The sequence below is a fragment of the Myodes glareolus genome, chromosome 14 (assembly GCF_982192425.1).
Source record: "Myodes glareolus chromosome 14, mMyoGla1.1, whole genome shotgun sequence".
Classification (NCBI taxonomy): Eukaryota; Metazoa; Chordata; class Mammalia; order Rodentia; family Cricetidae; genus Myodes; species Myodes glareolus.
This window is the reverse complement of record NC_142039.1, coordinates 75,178,122-75,204,316: the sequence shown is the minus strand read 5'-3', so window position 1 is coordinate 75,204,316 and position 26,195 is coordinate 75,178,122. Positions and strand designations below refer to the sequence as shown.

General features: G+C 42.1%; 1 protein-coding gene across 5 annotated transcripts in view; it reads right to left on the bottom strand.

Moving 5' to 3' along the window:
- Window positions 1–23,465, bottom strand: part of Naa35 (N-alpha-acetyltransferase 35, NatC auxiliary subunit) — a 44,860-nt gene extending 21,395 nt beyond the window's left edge. Inside the window, exons 1-11 of one of the 5 annotated variants that reach the window (XM_048447654.3) lie at window positions 23,445–23,465; window positions 22,475–22,603; window positions 17,787–17,820; window positions 14,208–14,322; window positions 12,747–12,821; window positions 10,646–10,813; window positions 5,132–5,198; window positions 4,999–5,042; window positions 4,253–4,303; window positions 3,442–3,525; window positions 2,714–2,828 (exon numbers count right to left, since the gene is read on the bottom strand). In XM_048447654.3, coding sequence (XP_048303611.2) covers window positions 2,714–2,828; window positions 3,442–3,525; window positions 4,253–4,303; window positions 4,999–5,042; window positions 5,132–5,198; window positions 10,646–10,813; window positions 12,747–12,821; window positions 14,208–14,322; window positions 17,787–17,820; window positions 22,475–22,598 — 877 coding nt within the window. In that variant the 5' untranslated portion in view covers window positions 22,599–22,603; window positions 23,445–23,465. Of the gene's footprint in view, window positions 1–2,713; window positions 2,829–3,441; window positions 3,526–4,252; window positions 4,304–4,998; window positions 5,043–5,131; window positions 5,199–10,645; window positions 10,814–12,746; window positions 12,822–14,207; window positions 14,323–15,769; window positions 15,958–17,786; window positions 17,821–22,474; window positions 22,604–22,938; window positions 23,257–23,278; window positions 23,342–23,444 lie in introns of those variants that run through there. The other 4 variants (XM_048447655.3, XM_048447656.3, XM_048447658.3 and 1 more) reach the window with 4 other exon arrangements.
- Between the last annotated feature and the right edge of the window lie 2,730 nt (window positions 23,466–26,195).

The following is a 26,195-nucleotide window of genomic DNA, read 5'->3' as shown; positions in this document are numbered from 1 at the left end:
AACCCTGTGACATCACTGCTGGAATCTGAAAGGATGAGAAAGAAGACTGACTGTACACCTAGGGAGCAGTCCACCACCCTCACATCTACCTCATCTTTGCAGATGCTCTCAGGCCTGGGCTTTCTGTCTCTCCACAATAACGTCTCTTTCTTGGCAGTAACTTACATGAATCATCCTTATATGAGACCAAGAAAAGAGCAGACTATCAGATGAAAACCTTAGCCCATAAGCTTTCTTCTGAGATGTTCAGTGGGCATTTCTACTTGGCATCCCACATCTCAAAAGACAATTTCATGCACTGTGTTTCTCCAAATCATACCCTTTCTCAGACAGCAGGAACTTCGTCTTTAGTACTTCACCTAGTTTTCACTTAATCAGTTAACTCTTAAGGATCCTAATTCCTACTGCCTACTGCTGCTTCTCTTGCTTCACTCTGACACTATGTACGACTGCTCCTTCACTAAATTAATCCTATGCACTGCTATCTCAATTTTCTATGTGCAATACAGTCTTTTCCTATCACAAAAGCCTAAAAAATATAAGGATGTATGTGTGTGTATGTGTATATATGTATGTATGTATGGATGGATGGATGGATGGATGTGTGCCTGCAAAAATTTATGTGAATCATGTGCATTCATGGAGTCTAAAGACTGACCCCTGGAACTGGAGTTACAGGCAGTTGTGAGCCACCATATAGGTGCTGGGAATCAAACCCAGATCCTCTGCAAAAGCAGTCAGCATTCTCAACCTCTGAGATCTCTCCAATCTCCCATCTGTCCCAAGTTTTGCTCATTCCCCCTTCTGTACAATGTAGTATCCTAAGGGATCACTGGAAAGAGTTCGATGGTTTCCTGAGACTCAACAGAAAAATAAAGATAACTCTTTGGCTCTATGAAAGCCGTTTTTTGTTTGTTTCAGTATGTATCAGTGTTTTGTTTACATATATGCCTGTGTGCTACATGTGTGCATTGCCCATGGAGTTCAGAAGAGGGGCATCAGATCCCCAGGACCAGAGTTACAGGGAGCTGGGAGCTGCTATGTAGGTGCTAGCAGTCAAACCCAGCCCCTGGAAGAGCCACTAGTGCTCTAACTGCTGAGCCATCTCTCCAGTCTAGGACAGCTGTTCCACAAATCCATCGTATGTACGGAGATTACATACATAAATCCCATTCCCAACTACATTCACTGTCTTTATCATTTTAAGTGGGGAAAAAAAAAGAGCTTTGCTCCCATTTATAATTAACTTAGGCATGTCATTATTCCATATACATTTTTCTGGGTGGTGGTGGTGCATGCCTTTAATCCCAGCACTCAGGAGGCAGAGGCAGGTGGATCTCTATGAGTTCAAGGTCAGCCTGGTCTAAACAGTGAGTTCCAGGATAGCCAGGACTACACCAAGAAACCGTATCTTGAGAAAACAGAAAACAACAATAAAAAGTTAAGCTAAGAACTGAGGGAGAGAGAGAGCTCTGTGGCAGAGTGCTTGACTAGCATGCATGAGGTGCTGAGTCCAATCTTAGCTTAAGTATAAACACACACCAAACTGAACCTGGGACTTGGTGAGACACCTGCAACCCCAGCACTGGCAAGGCTGAGGCAGGAGAATCTGAGAGTACCCTGAATCGCTCTCACAACATTAAACTAAGTCTGAAATTATCAAGAAATGTTCTTAAGTTCTTTATACACAGACGTTTAGGCCTCATACAAGCAGGCAACTCAATGAGTAACACATACTGTCCCAGTGTCGGCCGACCCTACACAGAGAGCAACACCCGAGGAGGTGAGAAAGGCTCATTTGGCTGACAACCGCAGGCCACAGTCCACCACTGCAGGGAACTCAAGGCAGCAGAAACCTGATGCAGCTGTAATATCCACAGCGGAGAGCAGAGAGAATAAAATGCATTCAAGTTTGTTCTCAGGCCCCTTCCTCCACCCTTACATGATTCAGGACTCAGCCTAGGGAAGGGTGCTACCCACTGTGGTAGTGAATATATCCACCTCGAAACAATGAAGAAAATTTGAACACAGAATTTCTGTTAACACAAGTAAGCTACCTTAACATGTTAGTCATTTTATAAACATTTCCAGAATTAGATCATAAGGTATTTCAGAGTTGCGGATATTTTACACCTCAATCTCACGAATACAAAAACCGTGATAATCAGTGTTGCTGTATACTCTAAAATGTTGACCCACTAGAGAATTTTACAGCAGAGATATTGTTCTTGTTAAAGCTCATTTAACACACAAAATATGAATGCTACCAACGTGTCAAGCACTCTATTCCTAAAACTCTTCAGAGTCTCACGCACAAGTACAGTGTAGTGTGAAGACAGGCACCCATGAGTACCATGAACCTCAGGAACACGAGGCCTGCCATGTGGGGTGAGGTAGACTATGTAACAACTGTAATGGGTTTCTCAAAGAAATAAAGAAAGGAGATGATGAAAAACCAAGTTACTGCTGGCATCCATAGTACAAACAAAAGATGGTACATATAGAGTCCAACATGAAGATACAAGATAGGGCCCAAGTTCTACCAACTGTTTTCAATATAGACTAAATAAACAAAGCAACCTAAAGCACTTTTAAGTATTCAGAGGAAACACCCCAAAGTTGAAGCAAACTGACTTAAATGAAAGTCAGAACAAACTGTATTGCATGTTTTGCTATGCAGTAAGAAAATACAAGAGTAAACATGGAGAATTACCTCCTTTGGTAGTGCCATTCTGAGCCTGGATGCCATGATGCAGTGAGGTGTGGATGGCAGAAAGAAGGTCTGCTGCTTGGACCATTAGTTTCTGAGCCTCTGCAACAGCACTGGTCTGGCAAACAAATCGCCAAAAACACACTTTAACACAGAGAAGGAGAGGTCCTACAACAGTGCTGGATCCGTGCACACTGAAGTACACGGATCCTCACAGAAGGCGAGGTCCTACAACAGTGCTGGATCCGTGCACACTGAAGTACACGGATCCTCACAGAAGGCGAGGTCCTACAATAGTGCTGAGATCTGTGCATACTGCAGAACACGGATCCTCAGAAATTATTCACTTAATGCATGATGCCCAAATTCTGACAGGATACAAAGCATTTTCCCCTCAAATCTGTATCTTATTTGATATGTTAAAAATGAAATGGTAAATATTTCTGGCTTATGATCAGAGATACAGTCAACTGTAAAAAAAGGAAAAAAAAATCCCAACATTATACAGCCATTTACAAATATGGGGTGGAGGGAATCCAGGAAAAAAAGACTGACCTGAATCGATATTTATCTATCCATAAGACATTTCAGTGTGTGATAGACAGAACTGTAAAGTAATAATAACTTCTAACAAAGAAAACTATGACTGTGGTGTAAACACACCAAGGGCAGAGAACTGTGAGAACAGGGAGGACACTGTTCAAAACTGACCAATCACGGTATTCTCTTACCTCTTTCTTAGTAAAGGCTATGAGCACTGTCAGCAGCACACGCGTGAACTTCACTCTGCTGAACGCTGCCAAGCACTGCTGGTGCTGCGAAGACAGAAGCATGGTGAGGAGCGGGGCCTGCAAAGGCCCAGCTGCAGAGGCTGCATTTTAGCACTCCAACTCTTAACCCGTGTCAGTACCGCATTACAGGAAAAGGGCCTCTCCTTGGCTTTTTAAATGCATACAAAACAAGACACCAAAAACTAATAAACAAAGCCGCCTCCTCTGAAACAGGAAACTACATTGTACTCATCAGCAACAGGACTGACTTTAATCTGAAGTCAGAACGAGGCTATTATCTCAAAAACATGAACTTAGCAGTTATAAAAGGGTTGAAAGTTTCAGCAACTTTTGATATGGAAATTTTTGATTTTGCTAAGTTTTGAAACATCTAAAAGTAATCTTTTATTCTAGTTCCTACTTCCCAGAAATTCTGAAGTTTTGAAATAACATATTCAAAAGAGCTGTATTACCAATCTATACATAAAAACGTAAGAGGAATTAAGTCCCCTGCGGTGTCCAGTTAAAGAAATACTGTAAAGAGGCTTCCATCAATGCCAATGCAGTTCAGAGAACTGCAGCATTTAAGGACAGGTCTGTCTGACACTCTCTACAGAAAATAAGGCAGTTACTTCTAGTTCAGAGAACTGCAGCATTAAGGACAGGTCTCTCTGACTCTCTACAGAAAATAGGGCAGTTACTTCGAGTTCAGAGAACTGCAGCATTAAGGACAGGTCTCTCTGACACTCTCTACAGAAAATAAGGCAGTTACTTCGAGTTCCACTTCCGGGTCTCTCTCTTCTCCTTGTCGACTTCGAGTACTCTAAAATTAAAAAAAAATAAATTAAGACAAATACAACCCTAGAGAAGTCAAGAAAAAGTTAATCTACTGAGAATACACAAAAATCTATGCTCACAAAAAAAATATCTGAAAGAAAGAAAAAAGGCTGTGTCCAGTACTTCCCTTTTTCCTATGGATGTTTTATGCAGGTATTTGTATATAGATTATTAAGATTGTGAAAAGAAGCAGGTATTAAAACAATACATATAGCAGAAGCAAAGTACATGGCCACAATGCGACCACCTTTTTTAAAGTGGGAGGCAGAAGCAGAGTGACTGACTCTGAGTTCGAGGGCAGCCTGGTCTATAGAGTAAGATTTGAAACCCTGACTCAAAAAAAAAAAAAAAAACACACCCCAAAAAACCCCACATATATACACACACACACACAGAGAAAATCCTGAAGATTTCAAAACCAATTCACAACAAAAATCACTATCACCATTAAAAATCCTATCATTTTAAAAAAGAGCCTGGCCGATCCTGATGGTGCATACCTTTAACCCTAACACCAAGGAGGCAAAGGCAAGCAGGGTGAAGTGAGTTCAAACCCAGCCTGGTCTACATACTGACTTCCAGGCGAGGCTAGAGTTAAACTTTGTCTCCAAAAAAACCCCCAAAAAACAAAAAAACAAAAACAAAACAGAACAAGTCCAAAACAAAGCAAGAAAAACATACTTTCACCCTCCTTTGCATATCATCTTCCACATCTTTCAGCATTCCTAGAATGAGAAACAGAAAGTTTTAAAACAAATCAGAATGCAAAACACACAAATTATTGTTGTGAATTATCTCTGTAAATGGTTTATACCTGTAACTCGAAGATCTGTCACACTGTTGGCCATTTTAAATCCATATGTCATTGACTGGAAATCTTCCTACATAAAAAAGGATTAATTAAGCTCTAGGATAGCAGCAACCATATTTTTCTAACAAAATGATCAGTTACTTAGAAAGAAACCGCATGCTATTCAGCATGTCTCAATATTGCCATTATACAGCTAGCCTTCTTTGCAGGCCTACAACTAGACATCTTGACATTAATGCTGTTATCTGTCCTGGGCTTTACCTGCTTGTTAGTGGTCTAGAGGTTAAGCATTCTCAAGTAGCATTACTCAAACAAAACAGCAAACGTACATTTTATAGGCCTTGGTTTTAAAAAATAAAAACAACAAATAAAAAACAAGTCGGGCAGTGGTGGCACACACCTTTAATCCCAGAACCTGGGACGCAGAGACAGGAGAATGTGAGTTCGAGGCCAGCCTGGCCTACAGACATAGTTCCAAGACAGCCAAGGCTACAAAAAGAAACCCTGTCTCAAAAAGACAAAACAAAACAAAAAATAAAAATCAAACCAAAGCATGGTTCTTCAGCCACCCCCTTCCCCTCGCAAATTTCACTGCTAAGATGGGATTCGCTGGGTTTACTCTGAAGAATGAATTTAACATTATCTGGTATGGTATTTCCCCTGAATTACAATTTTTACAAATACATACAATTCTGGGATGCTTACAATGAGCATTGGATTTACGTTAGTCTGTCTCGGAGAAAGAACCGAGTATCATGTAAGGAAAGAGACAAAGCACAAACCACGGATCCAGGTAGTGAGATGCACATGACTGGGTCTTCTAAAGACCCCAGGTGCGGTTTCAGAGTCAGCTCGCCCTAGAGGGTCAGTGGACCCCCTTTATTTCCTTGGACCTCTACTTCTCAAGTCTTACATACCCAAGAGGAGCCCAATGTCCACTTTCTAGCACTTACCAGATGGGCACTCTGCCTCCACCTCCTCATACACGTGAGGAGCCTGAGGATCTGACCTGTAAGTTAACCTAATTACTTCTCGTCTCTCTCTAGTTCATTTCTGTATACCAGACACTTCCACCACTTGCTACGATTGTTCCTGATATAAATGATTTTGTGCTGGGTGGTTTTTGTCAACTTGACACAAAGCTAGAAGGATTGGGTGGGAAGAGGGAATCTTAATGTCTTGGTTAGTGAACAACGCAGGAGGTCCCAGGCTGCACAAGCAGGCTGCGTGAGTCAGCAGCAGCACTTCTCCCTGTCTTCTGCTTTACTTCCTGTTCCCAGGTTCCTGCCGTCCTTGAATTCCCTAAGTGTTGGCTAGTTTATTGTCAACTCAACACAGTAGACTAACTTACTTGGGAAGAGGGACCCTCAATTAAGAAAACGCCTCCATAAGATTTGCCTATATGCAAATCTGTAGTATACTTTCTTAATTAGTGATTGATGTGGGAAGGCCCAGCTCACTGTGGGTGCTGCCACCTAGGGCAGGTGGTTGTCCTAGGGTATAAGGCATCAGCAGGCTGAACATGCCAGAAGCAAACCAGTAAGTGGCATACACCAAGAATTCTGCATCAGCTGCTGCCTCCAGCTTCCTGCCCTGGCTGCTCTCAGGACCAAGTGGGGCCTGAGGACTGTACTGAAACAAACCCTGTCCTCCCAAGGAGCTTTTCTTCAGGTCTGTGGGTTTTTGTTTTTGTTTTTTTAAATCACCATAGAAACCCTAACTAAGTCTGACTTACGGGACAGCAGGGGTCAAAATGTAAAAGGCAAATTACTAAATACACTGGGAAATAGCAAGAACTGTCCAAAATCAGAGAACATCTGCTTCATTTAGAATGAGCTAGGGACTGCTTACTCCATGGTGGCCATGAATGAGTACAGAGCCCTGTGGGCAGATCTCCTATCTTTTCAAAATAAAAGTCTGAGTTTTTAAGTTTACTATATATCAAATCTTCCTTTAAAAAGTATGTAGGTCAACTGTGAGAAGACAATCAACCAACCTATTAAGTTTTAACCAAAAGACCTAAGGAAAGGTATTTGTCTAGGCGTGTGTGTCAGGCTATCTAACAAGAACTGATCTGGGTCAGTGGAGCACCACTCCAGGGGAGACACAAAGACAAACTGCTGCCACTAAAATGTTTGCTCTGAAAGCTTTGTGGAACTACGGACAAAACTCACTGCCAACCCAGGAAGGCCAGATACTGACTATACCCACTGTATAGGCAGCGACCGAAGGCAGCCTGAGCCAGGGCTATGACAGAAGAAATGGGATCTATTTCACAGGGCAGTTTTACATTGCTGTGACAATGTAACTATAGAACAAGGAGATGTGGAATCATCCTTCTGTACACTGTGAAGATGTGTACCCTCATTAGTTTAATAAAGAGCCAACTGGCTAATAGCTAGGCAGAGAAAGGTTAGACGGGAGAGCTAGACTGAAAGAACGCTGGGAAAAGGGCAGAGCCCCCAGCCAGACGCAGAGTGAGGACATGTAGGAAGCCACGTGACAGCACATAAATAGAAATGTGTTAACTTTAGTTGTAACAGCTAGTTAGTAACAAGTCTAAGCTATAAACCAACCATTTATAATTAATAATAAGTCTATGTAGTTATTTTGGAGCTGGCTGGTGGGACAGAAAAGTCTGCCACCATATGGTGCCCAAGGTCTGGCACTTACATCCACATAAGGCCTAAGAAAGCTTTTAAAAAGGTTCTAAACGTGGGGCTGGAGAGATGGTTCAGACGTTAAGAGCATTGACCGCCCTTCCAGAGGTCCTGAGTTCAATTCCCAGCAACCACATGGTGGCTCACAACCATCTGTAATGAGATCTGGCGCCCTCTTCTGGCCTGCAGGCATACGTGCAGGCAGAATGCTGCATCCACAATCAATCAATCAATCTTTTAAATAAAACAACATTTAAAAAAAAGGGTTAAAACAGACAGAAACAGAGTCAAACACTGTTTCCTAGCCTCATGCTGGCCACGGTACAGACACGTCTCCTGGCAGCTGCCTGCCTACTTGAGTAGCCAGTGCACCATGGGCTAATCTGCACGGCTATTTAAGGTTTTGCTCATGAGCACAGAAAAGATTATAGATACGCAGTAAAGCAGGTTCAGAGAGAACAAAAACCTCTAAACAGGGTACAGTGTGTTTAAAAATCTGCTTAGGCTTAAAGAAAAGAGAAAGTGTATAGACAGTCATTTAAAAAATATGTAGTTTAAAAATAAAGTCTTTAAAGAGAGAAATGAAGTAATATATAGATATATAAATAATGAGGAGCAAGGAATGGTTTTTTAAATTTTCAATATATGCAAATAAAACAAAATCCATACTTTATCTATGAAGTGCAATTTAAATTTCCTAAAGATAATAAAATTTTGGAATTGTAAGAAAGGAATTAGTCATGCAGCTTGAAAAATATTAGGGAGTCTGGATCCTGTATATTATTGTGTTGACTTTGAATTTTCTGATTGCTGATAAGCAAGACAGCTGCTGAGAGACCTGGAGTTGAAAGGAAGACCGCTGAAACAAACAGCCTAGCAATTTTAAGACTGAACTTTACTTTTGTCAAACGGAAGTCAAAAGCGCTTTGGAAACAAGAGGTCATGGATGTTCCAGGTTAATATGGATCACGTTTCATCATGGAAGACCTCCTGAATCTTGGCAGAAGATTGTATCAACAAAGGCTACAGCTGGTCTTTCCAGTACCTCAATTTTCTCAGGGACCCCTTAAGGTCCCTTTGCCCCAAGACAAGAGGAAGCAGTCTAGAGAAAACAATGCCCACATTTCTAAGAGATGGGATAAACGGTCTTTGATTATTTGTTGGTTATGGATGTTTGTTATCATTTAGGGGAATATAGGAACATAGAATAAAAAGTATTAACCTCAGATATTTTACATTGGCACGGATTCTGGTTTACTGATACAAATTTAAAATTACTTTTGTTATATTGTATATACGTTTTTACTTGTTTGGGGTATTGTGCTTATGCAGCTTATTTAAAAATGTAACCTAAAATTACAAAATACAGGATAGTAATTAGTTATCTACAATAATCACATGTGTAGTCATATTAGGCATGTTTTCAAAGTTAAACAGATATAGTTAGATAGATAAATGGTCTTCAAACACTTTAGAGACCTAGAGAATATGGATTTAAGTTTTTAATAACTTGAGGATTTTCATGACAGTGAGAAATGTCTCTTCCTGGCAGCACCAATTTACTTCAAAAGATGATGATGGGCATCAAAGAACCTCCACATGAAGTTTTCTTACTTTATAACAACAGCTAACCATTTGGGCAAGAAACTGCCCTTGCTCTGACTGCTGAGAGTATACTATCCAAAATGGACCAGCAGGATGCAAAAGTAAGCGGCTCTCAAACTTTGCCTAGATAAGGTTTTTCAAAATTCCCTGCTTCTGAGAAGTATCTGTCAGATATACTAGGCCTAAAAGCCGAAAACAGATGCTCCAACATTGCAAAGGAGCCAGATGCCCCTGTCATTGTGTAATATTACATCTTTCTGGAGTCTTTCAAAGAGTTAAAGACAAAATAGTTAGTTAGTTATGAAAAATATTACTAGGTATAAAACTTCAAATTCACAAAGATAATAGAATATTTTATCCAAATCTGCCAAATACAAACAGACTAGATATTCTAACTGTAATTCTTACTTGATAACTGTCTTTGTTGCATATAATTTTACTGTGTTAAGTTAAAACCTTCCTTTTAAATTAGACAAAAAAGGGAGATTTGCTGTAGAACAATCCTTTTGTACACTGTGAAGATGTGTTGCTCTCATTGGTTTAATAAAGATCCAACTGGCCAATAGCTAGGCAGGGAGAAGTTAGGTGGGGAAGAAGTGTGGCGTTGCCAGACAGAGAGAGAGTAGGATTTGTAGGAAATGAGGTAACAAGACATGAGCCATACAGCAGCATGTAAATTTAAAAATATGGGTTAATTTAAGTTGTAAGAGTCAGTTAATAGCAAGCCTAAGCTATTGGCCGAGCATTTAAAATTAATAATAAGTCTCTGTCTTGTTTATTGGGGAACTAGCAATCCTGATGAAAAAATCCCAATGGAAAAAATCCTGCCTACATTTTTATGTTATAAGGCCAGAAGGTAGTGACTGTCTGTCTGAATGTCTCGATACTGGGAACGTTGCTCTGTTCACAGGACACTCAGTGAGCAGGACTGAAGCTCTACTATGTAGCTGAAACACAATCAGTACTCACAAGAGTGGCTTTGAGATTCCCTTGCCTTAGCTTCCCATGTGCCACCACAGGCAGCAATGTTCACCCTACAGGATCTTACTGTATAGACCAGGCTAGCCTTGAATTCATTACTCTTCTCTGCCTCTGTGTTCTGCATGTCTGCATTGCAGACATGTTTCACACATGGCAACAGCAATGCTTTTTAATAACTACTCTTAGTTACAGACATGGACATAGACACGAGTCACAGAATCACTCCTCTACAGCAAGGTAAGACAGCCAATGAGCTTCTGGATTTCTTTACCTCTTCAAAAACAGCAGCTTTATTTACTTTTTCCCTTGCAATGTCACAGATCTTCAAGATTCCCAGAGCAAACGCTTTCATGGCAGGATCTTCTATGAAGTCTGGATTATGAATGTAAAGGCACGTAAACACTGTCTGTGCCAGGGAATGGCCTTCTAACCATGTGATCTGTTAAGGAGAGAGAATGATGAATAAATCATTTCAAGTGCTACACAGGGTTTGCAAAGTCTAAACTGAGCCAGAGAGTCCTAGACACATATCACTACAATTAATTATAAGATTGAAAAGATAATCAATTAAAGAGAATGTCACAGAAGAGAGGACTGAGAACAAGCTTTCACCAGCGAGATTTCACAAAGTCTACATAAACTGGGTCTCCAAACGCTCTGGAACACAAAACTGCTTTGCGCATGAAGCTAGTACTCAAAGGGGTCTATATTTCCAATTTTCAAACCACAGTACTCCCTCTGCACTGTAAGTGCCTAGTCATCAATGAGAAGCATTCTTAAGTCTAATATTCCAATCTGTGACACCTTAGTGTCTAATCAAAGTAGAGAAACTACACAGCATTGAAAAGCAAACAATTCTACAATGCAATCAATAGAATGCATGGGTTAGGGAATTCGGTCTTAGAACTGACCAGGTTTTAAGCTTCTCCATCCAACACTAACTCAACAACAGAACTGTCTCCTTTAGATTATTAAATAAAACATCCTTGCCTCCCATATAGGGCTTGCTACTCCAGCAAGAAGGATCTTTCTTCAATAAAGATAAACATCCAACACTATTTCTCCATAATCTACAGGCTGGACCGCCAACAATAATCAGTACTAACTGCCCTCTCCCCAAAATTATGCTAGATGTTTTCATATATTTCATCTCAAGTTTCTCTAGTCCTTTTAGAAGAGGTTATTTTCCTCCTTCTACATGTAAGTGAACAAAGTCAACACATGTAAATAAATTTCCCCAAGTTTATTCTAAAACCCAAGAACTATGTGACTGAAAACATGTTACTAGAAGACACAGTAAGAAATGGATGGGAAATGTTCTGATTAGGGTGTGAATTTAGAATGATTGTGCAGAAGATTTTCCAGATGAAAACCCATTCCTCGTTATAGCCCAAAGAGTCTCATACAGGTGCCGCTCAACTCTGACAATTCTCCCACTGCTTCCCGTTCCATCTTGCTGGAGTTAGCCACAGCCTTCACTCTCGGCTCCCTGCCAACTCTGCTCTGCCTGTGAACATTCTGGTCAACCCCGTATCAGTATGACTTCTTTGTCTACTCCTTAGTCCCTACTGGGTTCTCAGACGTCCTCTGTCCTACACCACCACCCTAAAACTACTGACTAGTTATCAGTATGTGTCTTTGCACATCTACTCCCAGCAATCCTCCCTGGGCTTCCATATTCCTTTAGGAATAGTGTTGCTATAAGGTAATAAAGAAATCTTTTTGAGACAGACAGAATTCTGGCTGTACCCTTCAGTAATGCAGCCTCAGGCATCATAATAAAATGTTGAAATTGGCAAGATGTAGGTGAGAAACAGTACATGTCAACAACTCATGTGCATGTGCTTCTGAGACATTCCATTACCAACACTGCCTAACAGACAAATCAACAGATGCTACAAAAACACAGGGCCTTACTACAATTGGATCACCCTGCCAGAAGACATGCACGCAGCACAGACAAGTCCCTAGAGCATGTCTGTGGCATAGGACAGCCAGCTCATGACAATCTATTCGGCAGCAAAGCAGATCTCCAAAGCCAGTCCACACCTCCTTCTGCTTCAACTGGACTCATCTCACAGAACCTCAATTACACATTTCCCTGATAACTTGAAGAGAGAGCACTGTGGATAATGGCGGTAATTTTATCTTTACCAAAACAAAGCACCTGTTTAACAGCACACATGACCAGAGCAGTGCCAGCTGTTAGATGAACCATGGCTTCCATGGTTTAACTTAGTCTGTGAATCTTGAGTTGACTTTCTGAGGCCTGACAGTGTTTAATTTCATATTCAACATAGTGCACACACTTTACATTCAAAGATTCAGGTAACCACAGTTTAATTAACCAACAATCCTGTTTTAATTCTTACCAAACAGCAAAAACAGGTATCCATTATTCCTATCAATTCAGGCAAGGTGAGATCTTTAATTTTAATGGTGCCATCCTAAAAAGGAGGGAGCATATAAACAGAAAGTTAGGAAAATTATTATGTACACTTATATTTTAAATTTTAAAATTAGGTATTTATTAAAAAAATAATCCAAAGAAAACACTAATATCTGATAAAAGCAAGAAACCAACTTCATTTTTTTTTTCCTTAGGAACAAAATTTTGCTTCTTGTTCTGTCTATGATACACATGGAAGACCTGGGACTCCTGATCCCCCTGCCTCAACCTCTGAAGAGCTGAACTGACTGACCACGCCCAGTGAGACATAAGCACTTTGTCAAACTTTAACACACTATTGAAGAAACCACGTATCTTAAATAAGTCTTTATTAATTTATCTTAAATCTTGAGTAATAAAAATCAAAGCCTAATTTGAAACAATAAAGGTCCTTATAATAAAAAGTCAAGTCTTTCTACACACAGTGTCTCAGGTCTGTAAGTCCAGCACTTGTGAAGTCAGGAGGAACAGGAGCTCAATGCCAATGAGACTAGATGAGACTGTGCCTCCAGGAAGGAAGGAAAGGCAGGAGAGGGAAGAGAGGCCAAATCATTAAGTATTTCTAAAGCACAGTCAAAATTACACAGCCCAGGTTGGGATGACAGGCATATGCTACCTACTGGCTCAAAATTAGTTTATCTCATTTACTTCCCCCTCCCCGTTTCTGTTTCTCCTCCCACATATTCTCATTCTCTCTCTCTCTCTCTCTCTCTCTCTCTCTCTCTCTCTCTCTTTCTCAAATAAAGCCTCACTCTGTACTCTGTAGCTTGGACCTCACAGCAATTCTACCCCAGCATCTCAGTATATCACAACATGAAATGTAACGTGAGTCAAATATCCTGAATATATACTCAAATGCCTTCTAGATTAATTCAAAGAATACACAAGTGGACAATCTAGAGCAAGTTCATGTGAACCTCAGGGCATCAATTTCTAGGTTTTAATTGAGACTGATAACTAATATATATTTATATTTAGACAAAGTTTAATTAAGCCCAGATGGATCTCGAAACCACTATATAGCTGAGGACAATCAAACTTCCGATCCTCCTGCCTCTACCTCCCCAAGTGCTACAACTGTAGGACAGTACCATCATGCCTGCTTTGGAGCACTGCTAATCTTGTGTCTGAGAGGCTTTTAAGAATACAGTTGAACAGTTTGTATGATTTCAGTATTAAGCATGCTTTTTATTTTGGTTTGATTTTTCAAGACAGGATTTCTCTGAGTAGCTCTGGCTGTCCTGGAAATCGCTCTGTAGACCAGGCTGGCCTCTGCCTTAAGTGGTGGGATTAAAGGCACGCACTACCACTGCCTGAACGAGCACATTTTAACAAAAAAAGGTATGTTTTAAAAGCCAGAGAAATACAAAAATACAATAACTACCTTGATAGCTTGTTCAAAATTGAGAACCTTCCGATTTACTTGGTTTCCAATCATACCAGCATCCATCTTGGGATCCATCATTTCAATAGCAGACATGGCTTCAAAAAGGCCAAATCTACAAACAAATGAACCCACAAGCTGTTTTTAAACCCAGATTTCCAAAACAGTACAAAAATTATCATGGTACTTTTGAAGACTACAGTATTCCATGTATTTATTTGTATTACTGTATAATTTGCTAAAATTTCTATTTCAATTAATCATCATTTAGTGAAAAAAATTCATGTATTCACCATAGAATAATCTTACATGTTCCGTGGAGGAAAGAACAAAAGCATCTTTACATTTCCCTCATCAGGATACGGACCAGCAGCTTTTGGAAGAAAGAGATCTACTCCTGTCAAATGGCTTTACATTCCTTAAAAAACTTCCTTTCATTTCAAAATAATATTATGTGATTTTTTTTATTTTCCAAGTTATCTTTTTTGTTTGCGTGGGTGTTTGCGTATATATGTGTGTGTGTGTGTGTGTGTGTGTGTGTGTGTGTGTGTGTGTGTGTGTGTGTAAGTTGGAGGACAGGCTCAGGGATCATCATCCTTTGAGACAGCTCTCCTTGGCCTGGAGCTCACCAATCCCTTAGTGTTTCCATTGTCTCTGGCTTATCATTTCTAGGATTACAAACTCATGAAGGGATTTTTTTACAGGGTTCTAGAGATTAAACCCAGCTCTTCATATTTACAAGGCAAACACTTTACCAACTGAGCCATCTCCCCAACTGTAGCTCCATTTTCTTCATACCTAATTGATTTTCAAAGTTCAAAATTTTGGTTTATGTAATGCAAAACAATTCAGAAATTCCGATTGCTCACCATGGAAAATAGTAACTATACATTGAAAACTGATTATAAAGATTTGAGGCATGCCTCAAAAGATGACAGGAAAAGATGAGGCTTAACTAAAACCTTGACTTGACCAAACTACTGACAACTACCCCACTGCTGCGGGAGTTCGTTCTGCTCCTTCAGTCAATGGCCTTTAAGATACCAGTCCATTTGGGCGTGGTCTCTTTTGCTTTAAAAAGCAGCAGTAGCCCTGCTCTCACTCTCTTGCTTCCGGCTGCTAGACTCTGTTCTTGTTTGCTCAGAGGGCTGTTGTCTAGGACAGTGATTTGTAAGTTTTCCCCTTAAATAAATAACCCTTTTATTAATTATAATTCCAAACTGGTGTGGGATTGTTTTGTAACTTCACCTTCATCTGGAGCCTTGTGGGCCCATTTGAGAAAATGCTACTACCAATAAGTCACGCTTAAACTCTATTCTTTTCTGTCTATAATAACTTCCCAAGCTCTCAGGCTTCTTGTGGATGCAGTTGTCCACGTGGGCGTCATTTGTAGTCAGGGTTTCTGTCCTGCCCGGTTCCCGCAGTTGTTAAGTCCCAAAGAAAACACACAGAGGTCTACATTAACTATAAACTGATTGGTCCATTAGCTCAGGCTTCTTATTAACTCTTATAACTTATATTAGCCCATTATTCTTATCTATGTCAGCCACATGGCTCAGTACCTTTTTCAGTGAGGCAGTCACATCTTGCTTCTTCTGTGGCTGGGCTAGGAGTGTGGAGGAATGGGCTTTCCTCTTCCCAGAATTCTCCTGTTCTCTTTGACCCGCCTCTACTTCCTGCCTGGCTACTGGCCAGTCCGCATTTATTTAAAATATAACTGACAGAATACAGACTATGGTCCCACACTACTTCCCCCTCTTAAAAAAAACAAAACAAACAAACAAAAAAACCAACAACAACAGCAACAAAAAAACCCAAGAACATCCATAGTTCATTTTTTTTAAACTAAAAGAGGTTAGGACAAACAAGCAGACTCTCCTTGGAACACCCCATCACTCTAAATGATTTCTCTTAAATAAAATCAATAGAGGGCTTGTTTTGGCAGCACACATATACGAAACCCATCAGAAAGACATAAAAAAGAGCTTTTAAGGACTAGTAATGTAACTCAGAGGCAAAAGCCTGTGTTCAATTCCCAGTTCTAAAAGAACAAATTAAACTCCATGGGCACAAACGTCCTGCCATGACCTTAATGTGATGCTTAGGTTAAGATGCTCTGGCATTTGCTCATAGTACAGCAAAGACAACTCTCTCACACACATTAGATGACTGCTGACCAAAGCCCAAAAGGACTGGCCAAAACAGTACCTTTTCAAAGAGTACTGGAAGTTAAAAAGGAAAGCACCCAAGAATGCAAGAGAATTTTGTCAACAAAAACAATATAGCACAATTTAGCTTCATCAACTACTGAAGAATGCTATAAACTAAGAATAAATAAAAATATCTAGAACACATTCTAGGTATCTATAACAGATTCATTCTATGGAAATTACCAAAAAGAAGGAATTTCACACTAGTGAAAACACCAGTCAACACTGTTGAGAAAAATCATCACATGGGAAAATGCAAATGTATGTTTATATAATTTGAGAAAAACAAATCAGATATAAGTTCTAAACCTGCAAAACAAGCAAACAAAACCTCTTCCCTGATAATCTACAAGCTATAAAGGAAAAGCAACTGCAGAATATTCTAAATTCTTGTGGTGGTTTTAATGCAATTGGCCACCATAATCTCACAGGGAGCGGCACTACTAGGACGTGTGGCTTAGCTGCAGTGGATACGGCCTTGTTGGAGGAAGCGTGTCACTGTGGGACCGGACTTTAAGATTTCCTATGCTCAGGATACTGCCCAAGGTCTCAGTCGACTTCCTGCTGCCTGTAAGGCAAGATGCAGGCAGCGCCACGTCTGCCTACCACCATGCTCCTCACCATGATGATAATGGACTGAACCTCTGAAACTGTAAGCCAGCCCCAATTAAATGGTTTCCTTCTAGGAGTTGCCATGGTCATGATGGTCTCTTCACAGCAAGAAAAACCCTAACTAGGATAGCTCTCAATGTGGATTGGCAAGTTATCTCACCTAAGAGAAGCTGCTGCAAATGCATACTCTGTTCTCAAGCAGACTTAGGACATGCAACTTGGATCTAGCAGGTATTTGTAAAGATTCTAGATGATTCTTTGCATGCTAAGGTTTTAAGAACAAAATAAGTCTCTTCTTGTTCCTCCAGCAAAAACTGTCTAATTTTATCTACTTGCTAATTCAAGATTTTATAGTCCTCACCCCGAAGCAGTCTGGCCACAGCATGTTTCTAGCACAGTGGGGGAATAAACAGAAAAAATAAATAAGCCAGTACTTCCTTTTCTTGTTTCACTTGGAAATCTTCAATTTTCTTCTGCACAAGCATTTAGTCATTAATAAATCTACCACACTAGACATATACCTGATAGTTTTCTTCAAGAAATCCCATGTTGAATATATTCAACTTCATAAAAAGGATCCCACAGTCTCATGTTTCCTGTCTTAACCAGGTCAGCCACTTAAGATAGCTCACCCAAGTGGAAATTGTATTTATAACTCATTTTAACAGCTTTGAAGCATAACTTTACTTGGACTTCAAGAACTAGTCTATGTAAGAAAATTAAAGTATTACACTCTTTCAAAGGACACGACACTCACAGCTTATCATGAAGCAGTTCTCCCAACTTCAGCTCTGAAAGAAAGTGAAAAATTACTGAGTAATAATACCACAATTAGGTTCAAGTTTCAAGACTAAGAGCAAACCAGCTTGATTACTAAAATGCATTCTTTAAGGACTGTTGTCCGCTCTGTTAAAATGGTGCTTTCAAGAACATTATAAAGTAGATGACTAGAAGAAAAAAAGACTGAAAATTAACAAGCCAAGAACCCTCTTAATATTCCAATAAGAATTATAAATTTAAAAATTATTTTTAAAGTTACTAATATAGTTTACCATGTTCTAAACTTTTTCACAGAAACAACTGCTGCCTCTCTGGTTGTTTTAAGACCACGTCATCATCTAGTCTTTGTTGTGAGAGGAACAATGTTAAAATCACATTTAAAGATTCAAATTTACTTAATTGTACAAAACACTTTGAGTAAACTGCTAATCCACACGGTGTTCATGAGATGAAGATGAAGGTGAGTGGTAGAGCAGTCACCCAGTGTTCCCACCTAGTACTCCATCCCAGCACAGAGGAAGGGAGTGAGAGAAGGCAGCAGAGACGTGTATGTGGGGGGGGGGGGGGGCGGCAGTCTTCAAATTTGAGTTTTAAAATGAATCAGAGATCGTCCTAAACCTGACCTTCATCTATCACTCCAAATCAGTCAAACCCCAAAGTGGGACTCCAACAATGCTTCTAAAGCAGCCTAAGTGATGCCAATGCTTGGATATAGGACAGGAACTACTGATAAAACATGTTAATAAGTTTAAAGGTTGACTTTGGGTTATTTGCTCTGGCAAATCACAGGTGAACAATGAAGAATGCTGGGTGGGGATGAGGTGGGGGGCTGAAGTGGACGCTGCCAGAGGGAACACAGTAGAAACTGTAAGAGTTCCTTCACACGGCACCAAGTGGAGCCTGCTAGGGCTGGAGGGATCCAAGAACTTCACCTTTCAGATCAGCACAGCTGTTCCAGCAAACCCATTCCATAATTACCCTTTTGATTTCTTATTTATTCTCTATTACTTTATCTCTATTCCTGCCATGTATGTTGAGGGTGAGTTCAGTCCCAGGACTTTTCCTGAAGCCCTAATATGAGAAGGAACGTAGTTCCTTGTCTAAAACCGGGAACACGCTTAAGCAAGGTCAGTAATGGCCTGGGACCAGGGCCATTGGAGAGCTATGGTTTTGGATCCTGGGAACTCCATTTTCCCACTCTTTGAAGGGCTGTGGTCATCAATCTCAAGGAACCTTGGAGCTGAGGCGCACCTGAGCTATCCTGTGTTCCTCTGAGTAACACTGCTCAGTTACTTTCCTGTTGACTGTCTCATTTCCCCCCAGCAAACTGTATATAAGATGCTGTACTTTGTAATAAACTTGCTTGACATAAGACCTACCTTGTGCAAGACCTTCAGAGACCAACTTTTCTATCTCCATTTTCTGATCCCCTGGTCCTTTCTCTCAGAACCCTTAAACAACAACCTTCTGGTGATGTGTGATTTCCCTCTGTATGCTGTGATTACCATTAATGAATAAAGAAACTGCTCTGGACCTATAGCAGCGCAGATCCTAGCTAGGCGGGGAAAACTGAATGCTGGGAGAAAGAAGGGTGGAATCAGGGAGAAGCCATGGCGCTGCAAGAGATAGATGTTGAAACCTTGCTGGTAGGCCACAAGTCTGGTGGTAAAATACAAAATAATGGAGATGGGTTAATTCTAGAAGGAAAAAATGAAATTTATATGAAAATGGATGAAAGCAAAAAATAAACTATATAAGGAAATTCAGGTTTAGAAAGACAAATGCCACATGTATGGTTATTCTCCTGGGGAACTGCATTTCCCAGGAGACCCCTATGTGCAGGCGCAGAGTCAAGTGTGGTCAGCCTGACTCAAAAGACTTCATTTCCCAAAAACACATGCACCCACAATCCAACACAGATGCAGATGCACGTGTACGCTGGATTGGTCTTTAAAAGGCAGAGCCGTGGTACCCCCCTCCTCCTTTCCCCTTCCTGCTTCCAGTCTGCACTGTCCCCACGCCCCTTCCCTGTAATAAAGTTACACGTGGGTTTGTTTGTACCTCGTGGTCTCTTTCGTATTCCGCAGAAACAACAACATGTATTGTCTCACATGGGGATCCCAGCTTCCAATTTTAATGTGTTTCTGAGGAAGTGCGTGGAGGTCATGGAACTAGAAACGGAGCCACAGAAGGGCAGAAGCAGGCATTAAAAAAAGGAGGTGTGGGGGGCAACAGAACAGAAGAGACAAGAAAGGAGGAGAGGTAGGTAGTGAGGTTAACTAAGCATGTATACAAGTGTGATAAAGTAACTTGCTATTCTGAATGCTAAATGTTAAGTTAGTGCATTAAACATTTAAAAATACATCAAGAAGACTACTTTCTCAGTCTCAGGCTCAAAACCCTCCGTACTGCCCAGAAAACCATCTCACACCAACAAAACAAAAAGAATGGCACTCAAGAGTCTCACCTAAAAATTGTTCTCTAGCCAAGCGGAATTATTGGGTATCACCAAAACACAAAATTCTCAATGAACTCTGGCTCAAATGGTTTACCTCAATCTAGGGTAATTTCCTCATCTTCACTGACAGATATGTGGCCTTTCCTTTAAGATACAACTTCCCTACTTAGGTTCATAAAAACAGCTCTCTAATACAAATTATTTTAAAAGACAAAACAAAACCAGCACCCAATGACACATGTGAGCCATGTGATCACCCAGATCTCTGAGCATAAAGACTACCACATACATACAGGTTTCCTGGTAGACATACAGCAGCACACATAGGTCCCTCCACGACCTGAGACACACTTCAACTGGACATGCAGTTCAAACCGTAATGGGATGGCTATGCTCAGCTGGTCTCCTTCACAGCTAGTGCCACACCAGTCTCACACCTCTCCTTCAAAGCAGTATTCAAAGACACCTTATTATTACCAAAGACCTGGCCCTAGAAAGCAGAGGGATCAGGAATGAACTCCTTAATATCTGAGCTTACCACTTTTCCTTTATCTTCCCCTTAACCAGATTTTTGTCTTTTTCTTACCCCAGCACCAGTATATCCTACGTTTTCCCTCACTACCAAGATCTTGAACCCATCCTTCTCCTGAAATTCAAGCTTTCCCTGGTGCTTGTTCCTTCCTCTCATTCTTCAGTCTCTCCCTTCAACAACAGACCCGCTCATATCTACAATCACTTACTTCTAGACACTGCTGAGAGGGGTGCTTATTTGTTATAGAAGGAAGTTACGTTTCTCCGAGGGAGCTTCTGGGCTTCAAGTGATCCTCCTGATAAGAACATCGGAGTAGCTTGGACTACACGTGTGTCCACTAAACCCAGTTATTCCCAAACACAGGCGCTACTACATGCCATACACAGCTCTATAGTCTAGGGTTATACATTATCTCTGCCCTTATCAAAATTCCTCATGGTAGGTAAGGCTGACAATAAGCAACAAATAACTACAATCATGGCTTCTGACAGATTAAACACTGAAGGAAGTAAAACATGGTGATCCGCTGAGATACACTTAGCTGAATGGCTTACAGCTGTCCTTCTGAACTCTTCATGGATAAGGTAACAAACAACACAGAAGTGACTCAACACGTGAGGGTCTGATAAAAGTAAGCTAAGGTGGAGTAAACAAGACTCACCAAGCTCTGACAAGGCAGCCTGGCGCTGAGTGACAGGAGGGTGGCGGGAAAGGATAGAGAAAAGGCAGAAAATAAAACCTGGGCACGAAGTAAGGGAACCCTGGAAAGGAGTCTGAACTTTACTCCAAGAGGAAGCCAGCTGAGGATCTTGAGAGTGGCAGGATGGGATCATGTTTAGACCTCCATAAGCAATAATTCTTTAGCCCAATACAGCAAGTGCTCGCACAGCCAGACATAATGGTTACATCGGTGTCTTTCTTTTCTTCTTCTCTCTGGTTAGACAGGGTCTCACTCTCACTGTGTGGCCCTGGCTTGCCTGGAACTTACTGTACAGACCAGGCTGGCCTTGCACTGCCTCTGGATTGCTGGGATTGAGAGAGTGCATTTCCACACCTGGCCATTATCTAGCCTGTTAAAGTTAGAAGGATTTAGAGGGGGGAAAAGTTCCTTGGAGCTGGAAAGATGGCTCAGCAGTTAAGAGCATTTGGTGCTAATTACGAGGATCAGAGAGTTTGGAATTCCAGCATAAGCCAGGATTCCAGAAAAGACTTGTAACCACATCTCCAAGGGATCCAACAATACCTTTTCCTGGCATCCACGTGCACACAGGTGTTTGCACCCTCACACACGTGTACATACAAACACATAAACCAAGATCTCTTTAAAACATGCCTCGACATCTGTATTTAATGTTTTACCAAATACACAAAGGCTTTAAACCAAACTTAAAATCAGAGAGCAAAGAGCTCAACAAGATTGAGCCTGAGATGTGTGCAATCTCAGCGAGGACAGGACGAGCAGAAGTTCAAGGTCATCCTCCACAGCAGAGACTTCCTTGTCAGCCTGGGCTACAGGACTTTCTCAAAAACAAACAAAACGACCACAAATTAAAAACCACAGGGTTGTTTCGCTTTTTTTTTTCTACAAAAAAAGGTAAAGTTGAGAAAACACAAATATGATTTTACTTTATCCTGTCCCAGACTTTGAAGCAATAGTCCAAAAATTCAAACTTACCTCGACAAGCATCTTCAAAGTCCTGGGTTATGTCCACCCAACTTGTGCTGCTTTTTTCCATCTTTTCAGGGACACTTAGCTCCCACCCTGAATCGTCCTCATCCACCGCAGCTTTCATAACCATTATGCCTGTAAAATGAACACTGGTGTGAGTCGGAGGGCAGCGTTTGGGCAGAAACAGTATCCTAAGTACCGGGTAAAGTCTTCCTAAACTCCGTAGGCACAGCTCCTTCGATCCATTGGCTGGAATGCAAAAATCCTCTGTGCAATCAGACCTCACTTTAAATCTGCAGCTGCTCACGCGCAGACATGCCCACCTGCCAGGACTCAGCTTCATCTAACTAGTTCAGAGATCTTCCACCTTCCCAGCCCAAGAAACAAGTCCAGGGACCGCCGGCTTTCCACACCGGCCTCCGGAAACCAGAACCGCCCTCTCGGCTCGACAGCAGCCGAGCAGCGCTTACCGCGCGGGCTTCACCAGACCCGGGCCTCGCCTCGCCCTTGCAGGCGCGTCCCTTCAGACCCCGGTCCGTGGAGGAGAAACGCGGGCGGCCGAGGCGAGGACGCGCGTCCACGCGGCGCCTAGCTGGGAAGAAGCGGCTCCGCGCGGCCCTCGTCGCCCGGGCGACACGGGCACAGCCCGGCCTCCCTGGCGGCGCGCGCCCCCGGCTCCGGCCGGAGGCGCGGCGAGGAACCGGCCAGCGCCGGCTCCCGGGGTCGGCCCCACGCGAGTCGCGGGGTCGTGCCGGCCCCACGCACGCCACCCCAGGTGCTTTTCCCACCACCGCCCGCGCCACCACGCACCGTCCGCGCCACGAAGCTAACGACACCTCCACCACAGCCGCCGCCCCCTCCCCTCTCAGCCCCGCCCCGCCCGGCCGGCCGCCTGCGCGCATGCGTACACCCCGGGCGCGCGATCCCGCCCCCATACTCTCGGGACTCCGCGCTCCGGCCACGCCCCCTCCCTCACCTAGGCCACCGAACCCGGATAGACGGGCGTCCTCTCTTCTCGCGGGATGAAAGCGCATCGCGAAACCGGAAGCCCCTTCCAAATTCCTCCCCTCCGGTAGCGTACTGATAGTGGAAGGGACCCGGGAGGGGCGGAGCCTGAGGACTGGCAGCCCGCCTCATCCAATCCTGGAAGACTCTGAAAGGTGACTCTAAGGGGAAGGGGAGGAGCTTGCCGGAGCTTCCGGTAGGAAGCGACCGGCCATGCTGCTCTCCGGTGGTTGTGCAAACTGATTGGATGTACGTCTTTTTGTAGTGCGGAAGGACTTCATAAGAGAAAGAAAAACAGAACTTCTGTATCGAGCTGCGATTTTTTCCCAACTCAGATGTTTTAAGTTTTTCTTATTAAGTCAGACCTCAGTCAAGTAGATTTTGTGTGGGTGTAGCTGGAAAAAACCCAGGTCTTGAATTAATTTTAAAGAAATACAAAAAGAAAGACATGACTTCTAGTATGATGGAGGAGGTTTGTTGTAGATATGAGGGAGAGCATAGCCAGAGTCCAGAGTTAACATAACCCTGTGTGAGGAGCGTGGGGAGAAAGAGAAGAGACCGGGAGGTTAGAGAGTTAAAAAAGGACCGGGTAACCAAAATATCTGCATTATATAGGTAAGGGCAGCCCAGGCCCACCATACCTTGTAATAGGCAGAGACTGAGGGACGTTAGAAGAACCTGGCAGCCAGGTCTGCTTGAATAGGCACCTCAGCCATTTGTCCTGGGGTTGAGACCTGAGTAAGAGAGCACTCAAACAGTCTGTCGAGCTACATCTTCAGTCGTCGTGGGGATTGTTTAAATTTTTGTTTGTTTTCAAGACACGGTTTCTTTGTGTAACGTTGGCTGTCCTAGAACTAGCTCTGTAGACCAGGCTGGCCTCGAACTCACAGACACCCACCTGCCTCTGCCTCCTGAGTGCTAGGATGCGTGTACCCCGCATCCAGCAGATTATTTAAACTTAAAAAAATTGTTTCTCACATAGAATGTGTTTCCCGAGGACAGGAACTTTCTTTTTATTAAAACTGCCTTAGCACTGAAGGCATGTAGTTAGTTCTCACAAAGTACATGGAAGATGAGAATGTAGAAAATAAATTACAGAAACTGATTAATGGTCATTTGAGACACCAAAAGAAATCTAGAAAAATGTGAAGAGGGTGCCACTGAATTGTTCAGTAATGTATGTAAGGGTGTGACCAAAACTAAATTTATAAAGACTCATTGGGGGCTGGAAAGATGAGTCATCAGTTAAGAGTGCTTCTTGTTCTTCCAAGGAACTTGTGTTCAGTTGCCAGCACCCACTTCAGGCCACACAAGCACCTGTGAATTCAGCTCCCGAAGAGCCCAGCTATGTAGTTTGTCATCTCTAGATCATTTATTAAGTAATACAATGTAAATGTTTTGCGAACATTCGTTGTATTGTTTAGGAATAACCACCCCAATATTCTGTGCATGTTAAGAATATTTTTTTCTGGCTGGGCAGTGATGCCTATGCCTTTAATTCCAGCATTCGGGAAACAGAGACAGGCCTTTGTGAGTTCAAGGCCAACTATAGAGCAAGTTCAAGGATAGCCAGAGCTACACACTATCTTAAAAAAAAATTTTAGCTGGATCTATAGCTGTGGAGTCCCTGTATATGCTGTGCTGACTGTTTTTGTCTCTTTTGTGGTGGTATTTCTTTTGTATTTTAGTAAATAAAGCTTGCCTGAAAAACAGGCACACTGATCATCAGCCTGATCACATAGATCAGGCAGTGGTGACATACACCTTTAATCCCAGTAGCCACACTAGTTTGCCCTAGAAAACCCGCTGCTGGTGGTGTATGCCTTTAATTCCAGTCCTAGAGAGGATTATAGTCTTATAATCTGTTAGTCAGTCTCATTCTGAGGATTCCTGGAGGCTGGATCGCCATTTCAGACTAAAGTAGAGGTAAGATCTAGTAGCCCTCTGTTTTGCTTTACTTTTTCTTTTTTTAAAGCTGGCTAGAAACAAGCCAAGCTAAAGCTGGGCATTTGTATACAGTTTTCTGTCTGCATTTATCCCTGCAGGTCAGAAGAGACACCATATCTTATTATAGATGGTTATGAACCACCATGTGGTTGCTGGGAATTGAACTCAGGACCTGTGGAAGACCTGCCAGTGTTCTTAATCTCTGAGCCATCTCTCCAGCCTTGTTTTGCTTTTCTGACCTTCAGGTTGAACCCCAATATCTGTCTCTGGGTTTTTATTAATCATGTTTCACTCTTTCATAGTACAGGTTTCTCTAGTCCTGACCACTGGCTTCCAATTGATAGATCAAAGTGCCGTCTTTCTCACAGGGACTTGTCAAATGCTGACATCACTGGATTTGTCTGGGCCATCTATCATGAGCTTGTTCAGTTTCAGAGAGGGAGTACTTATAATCCAGGGCCGTCATATGTGACTGTGCAAACTAGCTACTGCACAGCTCTAATATGTGCTTTAAAAGCTCCCCAGAGCATCACACCCATCCCTGCTCTCAAAATCTGCCAGCCACTAGCCATTGGGAGTGGAGGAAGAAAGCCAGGACATGAGAAAGGACAAATCTCAGCATCCATTATGACATTTTGCTGAATCCTCTTTTGCCTGAGGTCCTCTGTGTCTGTTGGATTACCCTTTTGTCATCCCATGCCGGCTCCTTCTTGCTAACAACACTCCCTGCTTGTTTCTCTGTTTCTAAGTCTTCTAAGTGGATTGAACAGGAGTG